Here is a 7,886-nt window from a genome sequence, read left to right as displayed (position 1 = left end):
TGTTGGAGACCAAGTTTTAAGCATAGTTCCTGTTTCTTCTAGCCAATCCAGGGGAAGCTCTCCCTATAAAAGGGGGCTGGTTTAGGACAGGGACGCCAGTGCTAGTTACAACCTGTTGTAGGTGCTTTAGAATGTGCTCCCAGGATTCCTGCTGTATTCTGGTTCCTCCTGATCCTGCTTGGTCGGTTCTCTGTTGCTGCTGCAGCCCTGCTGTTTCTAGCCTGCTACTGCCTGTGGAAGCGCTCCTGGAAAACCCGGTCCAGTAAGACTCTTTGGGCACAGTCAGCCCCCGGTCTTCTGCCTCGTCTCTCAAGCCACACTCCACAGATCTCCTTCACCAGCCACGCCTTTGTACCACCGACCACAGCCTGCAGATTATTATCTTCAGCCTCGTTTTCCAAACCACAGTCCACAGTCCTTGTCTCCAGCCACGTCTTCAATCACCATCCACAGTTCATCATCTACAGTCTCGTCTTTCAAATCACAGTCCACACTTCTTCGTGCTCCAGCCTCGGTTCTCTACCTCAGCCCTGTACATAATAAATACTTTCCATTGACTCTCAAACCCCGCCTATGTTCTTCATTGTTCCGTGTCCCATGCGAAGGAACTATATCCAGCCCCCTCATCTTGTTCATTCACAGCCTGCTACCTCCTCGGGCAAATCTCAGCTGCCGGATCCTCAAACTTTGCTAGACGTGACAGATGCAAAGCACGGAGCACTGGGCTGGAGAGGTGCTCTCCCTGCTCTGCATCCCTGCTGCTTTGCGCTTGTCACACTGTAGCGTCCTGGCGTCGGCTACCTTACTCCCTCTTCTCGTTGCATCTCCGGCAACGAGAAGCGGCTCTTCTTCTCCGGTCCACACAGTTCTCTTCTCTGTTGAGGTCATGGTCTCCCTCCCCTCTCCTCCCCACCTCTTAATTGTTCAGCACCGCACTGCACCCGTCCCCTCCTGTGGACGGTATGTATAATGTATGAATAATTATGTATAATGTATATGTAATGTATGTATAATTATTTATAATGTATATGTAATGTATGTATGGAAGTTTTTTTTTCTTCATTTTACTAATAGCAGTGTGCAGACCATAGGCATCATGGCACCCACCACTCACAAGCTTGCCGCCAGTTAATGTGTCCCCCCATGCTTCCGATTAATGTCACCCTCGAAGTGTCCGGTCAGGTCTCGTTCGTGTGCCATGCAGTGTCTCCACGCTTCTCCTGTCGACTCCCCGGTATGAGGCTCCTGGAGCACAGGAGAGCTGCTCTGTTGATGGGACTTGTGAGGAGATGGAGGAGCAGGACACGGCGGACGCTCTAGTCACACTTGCTCTGGCTATCTGTCTTAGCGCCGTGGCTCCTGTGTGAGTCTGCTGCCACTGTCCACAGACCGGCCGGGACCAGAGAGCTGTGAGGAGCAGGTGACATTCTTGTTTAACTTAGCAAGAGCGAGTACCTTTCACTACCATCCTGACCCCCCTGCTCCGCACCACTGCTCCCATCCTGCCCCCCCATGCTCCGCACCACTGCTCCCATCCTGCCCACCCTGCTCCGCACCACTGCTCCCATCCTGCCCCCTCGCACCGCACCACTGCTCCTATCCTTCCCCCCTGCTCTGCACCACTGCTCCCATCCTGCCCCCTTCTGCTCCGCACCACTGCTCCCATCCTGCTCCCTCCTGCTCCGCACCACTACTCCCATCTTGCCCCCTCCTGCTCCGCACCGCTGATCCCATCCTGCCCCCTCCTTCTCCCATCCTGTCCCCTCCTGCTCCTCACCACTGATCTTATCCTGCCCCCTCCTGATTGGCTGCAGGTCCACGGCAGATTTGAAATAGTGGCGCTGTGGTCATAGGAGCCGCAGTGCCGCCAACCACAGCTTCCTCCTCCTTGCACCGCCACCGCCCTCTGCTACACCGCCGCCGCCCTCAGCCACCCTGCCGCTGCTGTCAGTCCTTCTCTGCACTTCCGCACCATGCCGACCACAGCCTCCTAATACAACGCACCGCAGACCACAGCATCCTCAGCACCGCTGCTGCTAAATAGGTAATCTTACCCTGCTGCCTTTCTCTCTCCCTAGTCCCTATTGTATGCCCTTGCTATCCCTCTCTCTGTCACTCTCCCTATCCCTATGTCCCTGCTGTCACTCTCCCTGAATTTTGTCTCCATGTGGCATAATTTGAATTTCGGCTCAATCTGTGTGCTATAATGTAAATTTTGGCTCATTCTATGAGCTATAATGTGAATTTCAGCTCATTCTGTGTGCTATAATGTAAATTTTGGCTCATTCTATGCACTATAATGTGAATTTCAGCTCATTCTGTGTGCTATAGTATGAATTTCTGCTCATTCTGTGTGCTATAATGTGAATTTCGGCTCATCCTGACTGCTATAATGTGAATTTCGGCTCATTCTGTGTGCTATTATTTAAATTTTCAGCTCATATCGTGTGGTATACTGTGAATTTTGTCTCATTCTGTGTGCTATAATGTGAATTTCGGCTTCTACCGTGTGGTATAATGTGAATTTTGGGTCCTACCGTGTGCTATAATGTGAATTTCGGCTCATTCTGTGTGCTATAGTGTGAATTTCGTCTCATTCTGTGTGCTATAATGTGAAGTTTGTCTCATACCATGTGGTATAATGTGAATTTCGTCTAATACCGTGTAGTATAATGTGAATTTCGGCTTATTCTGTGTGCTATAATGTGAATTTTGGTTCATTCTGTGTGCTATAATGTGAACTTCGTCTCATATCGTGTGGTATAATGTGAATTTCAGCTCATACCGTGTGGAATGTGAATTTCGGCTCATTCTGTGTGGTATAATGTGAATTTCAGTTCATTCTTTGTGCTATAATGTGAATTTCGGCTCATTCTGTGTGCTATAATGTGAATTTCGGTTCATTCTGTGTGCTATAATGTGAATTTCGGCTCATTCTGTGTGCTATAATGTGAATTTCGTTTCATTCTCTGTGCTATAATGTGAATTTCGGCTCATTCTGTGTGCTATAATGTGAATTTCGGCTCATTCTGTGTGCTATAATGTGAATTTCGCCTCATTCTATGTGCGGTGAAATGTGAATAAGATTGTGCTGCTGTGTGACATAGGGGGTAATTCCAAGTTGATCGCAGCAGGAAATTTTTTAGCAGTTGGGCAAAACCATGTGCACGGCAAGGGAGGCAGATGTAACATGTGCAGAGGGAGTTAGATTTGGGTGGGGTGTGTTCAATCTGCAATCTAAATTGCAGTGTAAAAATAAAGCAGCCAGTATTTACCCTGCACAGAAACAAAATAACCCACCCAAATCTAACTCTCTCTGCACATGTTATATCTGCCTCCCCTGCAGTGCACATGGTTTTGCCCAACTGCTAAAAAATTTCCTGCTGCGATCAACTTGGAATTACCCCCATAATTTGAATTGGGGGTACTGTTGTGTGGTCACACCCCGTAGGAAACCATAATCCTTTTTTTGCGGCCTTCGGCGCATGCTCTCACTTTATTAACTACAGTATGAGAGGGAGGGCGCAAATTTATAGTTTGCAGGGGGGCGCCGAACACCCTAGCACCGGCCCTGGTTGTAATCATCTTTTGCAATATTTATTCTGCATTTGTTGATGTTTTAACAGATAATATATATTGGTTGTTATTATTATATACATGTTTTATAAATACCTACTTTTTGCTTGAGAGGACTTGCTGTCACCCAGCTAAAGTATATTTTATTAATAAATATTTTGCTTTTTATATCACCATGTGACACACTTGTCTATTTTAAAAAATAACAATTGATTTAAGCGCTGTTTTCTTTGGTGACACTTCCACCATCCGCCTGATGCAATTTGTGCTGAAATGCGAGATCGCAGCCACACACCCCACTGTATAATGCCTTTAATCTTGGCATTGTATTGGGGATATGGCTACGATTACACAAACATGCCGTCACAGCCTCCTATACCACACCACGTGCCCAAACCGCCCCCTGTGCTGTGCTGCCAATCCATCCCCCCCACTATGCTGACCTGGCTGTCCACGCCCAGAGAGGGATTTCTGAAAGTATTGAATAATATAAAGACGGTTGAATTGTATAGCACAATGCAAAGATTACTTTATCCTATATAATAAAAGACTAACGCTATTCCTCACCTTCTTGGGGGGGATTCAAGTGTTTTGCGTGCTGGCAGCTACTAGATGGAGCAATTGAAGTGTTGCTCTGTTCAGACGCACACAGACGCTGGCACTAACAAGTAACTAGTAACAATATAATTATCTTTTTTTATGATTCTAACAATTTTTTACATGAAAAACTTTGGAGTATACTGGCATATGACAGGTGAGGCTCTGCCTCCCTGTTACTGTGACCGCATGACACTGGCTTATCGCCAGTATTTCCATTTAACAGGTTTAGAAACGTAGAAACATAGAATTTGACGGCAGATAAGAACCACTTGGCCCATCTAGTCTGCCCCTTTTTTTTTATTTTATTTTTCTCTAATCTTGTTTGATCCTTATTTCTTTGTAAAGATATCCTTATGTCTATCCCATGCATGTTTAAATTGCTCCACTGTCTTAAGGCCCGTATTCACGGGCAGATCTAATGAGAGATGTGTGCTGAGCGAAACGCTCAGCACACATCTCTCCCCCCGCTCAGCACAGTGCGATGTGTGCTGAGCGTGCGGGGGGAGCCGCTCTTTTTCACCCAGCGGGTGAAGTGAGCAACCTGCTAGATTGACCTGCATGCAGGTCAATCTAGCACCAGCGTTAGCGATGCGCGGGGCTGCGCATCGCTATCGCTGTGAGGGGTACACACGGAGCGATCGCTGCTTAAAATCTAGGCAATCTAGTCAGATTGCTTAGATTTTAAGCAGTGATCTCTCCGTGAGTACCCCCCTTTAGCCTCTACCACCTCTGATGGTAGAGGCTAAGACGCCAATTTGACAAGGAATATTGTTCCTGCCTATTTCTTCCTCCGATTACAGTTAAGTATGATTCTGAAAGGACAGAATTCCTCTTGACGTAAGGTACAATATACTTTTCAGCTTTTTACTTCTGTTAGTTTAATGGAATGTATGTGTACCACTGAATTTTATATACACATTGTAACATGGGAATTTACAGGATATTGCAGCCAGGAAAAAACCAAAAGAAAATAATGTAGAGACCAGGAAACAGGACATTTTAAAGTGGTAACTGGTTATATATACTATGAGGCGGGCCAAAATGAAGGGGGAGAGGTGGGGGCATCAACAGGAACATGTCCCCTTATGGGCATTGCAGCAGATGTCACGTGATAATAACAGCAGATCGGCAGTTCGTACAGAACGCCTGGCAAATCATTGCACTGAACTATTCCATAGCACACAGCCCACGCAGCACTGTGTTCATACACTGTATAGACCAGAGTAGGTGCCAGGGGAACCAGCGACTACATACAGTAGCAGTAACTGCAAGGAATGTCACCACACCGCCATTTTTGTTCAGGGCATTCGAGGCTTCATTGCGAGGGGGCGCTCTTTCAGTTCCTCTCTGGTGACAGGGGCCGCTCTGGCCGAGCGCTGTCGCTTCTCGCTGGTTAATATGGCGGCGGCCTGGGCTGCGGCGGAGGCGCGGAGCCAGAGCCCGTGAATCGGGGGACCCGACAGCCGCAGCCCGGCTGTGGACGCACGGGGGGAGTCCGCCCGCAGGGACGGGCATAGGGTGTGGCGGCGCTGCCTGAGAAGGCCCGGATCTAACAGCGTCGGCTGCGGAAGGGATGTAACCGGCTCGCTTCGGGCCATCCCTGCGGCGGCTGCAGCGGCGAACAAGCAGCTAACGAAAAGCCGGGGATGGGCCAGCAGGTAGGCCGCGTTGGAGGTGAGACACCTGGTGGAGGACCGCCACCGCCCAGAGGGAGCCGGAACACCGGGGCCAAACTCAGCAACCTCCCCGGAGCCGTGGGGACAGGAGTCGGGGGACGACGGAGAGAAACAACCGGAAGGAGCAACCCGGAGACCGGGTTCAACATCTTCACCCAGCACGGTAATTGCCCGGCAAATGTCATGTGTATGGGTTATATAATATAGGTATACATAGGGAGACGCACACACACACACACACAGGCAATTACACAGTGTCATGGGTCATATACAGTGTTATAGGGATTAGGTGAGTGTAATATATTATGTTTATTGGACCTTGGCACCACATTGAAAACATGTTTTGAGCCCTGCCAGTCTTTCTTTCTATCTATCTATCTATCTATCTATCTATCTATCTATCCTGTTCTTTTCTTTCCTCTGTAATCTCCTGCTGCATGTTACACCTCTGGGAATTGCTCATTCTGCCCTCAATAACCTATGTAGTGCGCCCTAGAGAGCTGCCTTGGCTGGTACTTTCAAGGGTATTATGAGCAGGTCCATTGAACTGTTTATACAGTGGGTATCTAGTTAATTCACTGTTTGCGTTATCCTGGTACAGTATCTCCTATTTCCATGTATTGCTTATGCGCACATTGCAACTAGTGTAGTGCGCCCAACGTGGCTGCCTGGCCTGGTGCTCTTTGTAGAGTAGAAAACGCATGGCTGCCGCACCTGGACTCTTCGTGGGTAGGATGAATAGTCCTGAAACTTATTACCCAAAGTGTCTCCAACCCCCTTTGTATATTCTTTATGGTTTCCGTATATCACTCAAATGTAAAACTCTTTATTTTGCTCATAGTTTCTGTACTGTATTATGCTTATGATCTACTTCAATCTTATTGGACTGTGTGTGTGTGTGTGTGTGTGTGTATGTGTATATATATATATATATATATATATATATATATATATATATATATATATATATATAGATATTTTAGTGTTTGCAATGTTGTCCCTGTATCATGGGCTAGTTCCAATGTATGAATCACAGCTAGGATTTGCAGACCATTCATTCATCTTTCTGCTTCTGTCTGGCTTCTATGTACAGGAGAGATTGGTACATCTGGATGTAATAGCAGCATGTCATAAAGAAAGAAAAGTACAAAGACATTGGAGGGCTAGCTGTACACAACATGTTGTGATGCTTTTCCTTATCCTCGCTGGCCATCGCTGCTTACTATGTTTATACACCCACTAATAGAGGCTATAAAAAGTTATCTGGTTTTATTGTTTCTTTTTTTTTTTTTTTATTATTATTTGTGCATTAAACAAAGTGTGTCTACATTCACACAATTCATTTATGTTTCATATACACCTTATATACACAGCCTGAAGGTCATTTAATACAGTATTATTAATAACTTTGTGTATTAAACAAAGTTTGTGTACATTGAGCCATCAAAAAACAAAGGTTTCACTTTCTCACTCTCCCTCAAAAAAGTCCGTATTTCGGAATATTTGGATATGGTATACTCAACCTGTATTATTATTATTATTATTATTATTATTATTATTATTATTATTTCTTTTTGTTAGGTCAGAAACCTCATTACAACTGCATTCTTAAAATGTATACATTTATATTTTATATGTACTTAAGTCACAACAATTGCTTGGAAATATGTGATACAGCGGAGAGGAAATATGGTGGCATGAGCACTACAGGAAATTGAAGAGAGGTATACAATGCTGGTGCAGTAAAACAAAGCTTGTATAGAGTTTCTTTAAGGAAGGATTGTTTTTCTAAGGCTGGGTACAGACTTGAGTGATCTTGCACCAAAAAGCCATTTTGGTGCAACATATCGCTTACATCACGCAGTGTGTACCCAGGACTGTGCGCTCCCGCGGTCACATGCGACGGACGCTTGGTTTAATGTGCTGCACATCAAACCAAGCTTCCGTCGCTAGCGTCCTGTGTTATCTTAATGAAGTACGGAACATGGTTGTTATGTCCTTCATTAACATCGTCCCAGTGTGTACGGACGTTCC

The 7,886-nt window shown here is 46.0% G+C and overlaps 1 protein-coding gene across 2 annotated transcripts in view; it reads left to right on the top strand.

Annotated features, from left to right (window-relative positions):
- Positions 1-5,333: 5,333 nt before the first annotated feature.
- ABL2 (ABL proto-oncogene 2, non-receptor tyrosine kinase) overlaps positions 5,334-7,886 on the top strand; it is an 87,427-nt gene continuing 84,874 nt past the window's right edge. For both annotated transcript variants that reach the window (XM_063939750.1, XM_063939749.1), the window contains exon 1: positions 5,334-6,015. In XM_063939750.1, coding sequence (XP_063795820.1) covers positions 5,823-6,015 — 193 coding nt within the window. In that variant the 5' untranslated portion in view covers positions 5,334-5,822. The remainder of the gene's footprint in view (positions 6,016-7,886) is intronic.

The sequence above is a fragment of the Pseudophryne corroboree genome, chromosome 9, assembly GCF_028390025.1.
Source record: "Pseudophryne corroboree isolate aPseCor3 chromosome 9, aPseCor3.hap2, whole genome shotgun sequence".
Classification (NCBI taxonomy): domain Eukaryota; kingdom Metazoa; phylum Chordata; class Amphibia; order Anura; family Myobatrachidae; genus Pseudophryne; species Pseudophryne corroboree.
Note: the sequence above shows the minus strand (reverse complement) of the source record. Positions and strands in the feature narration are given on the sequence as shown.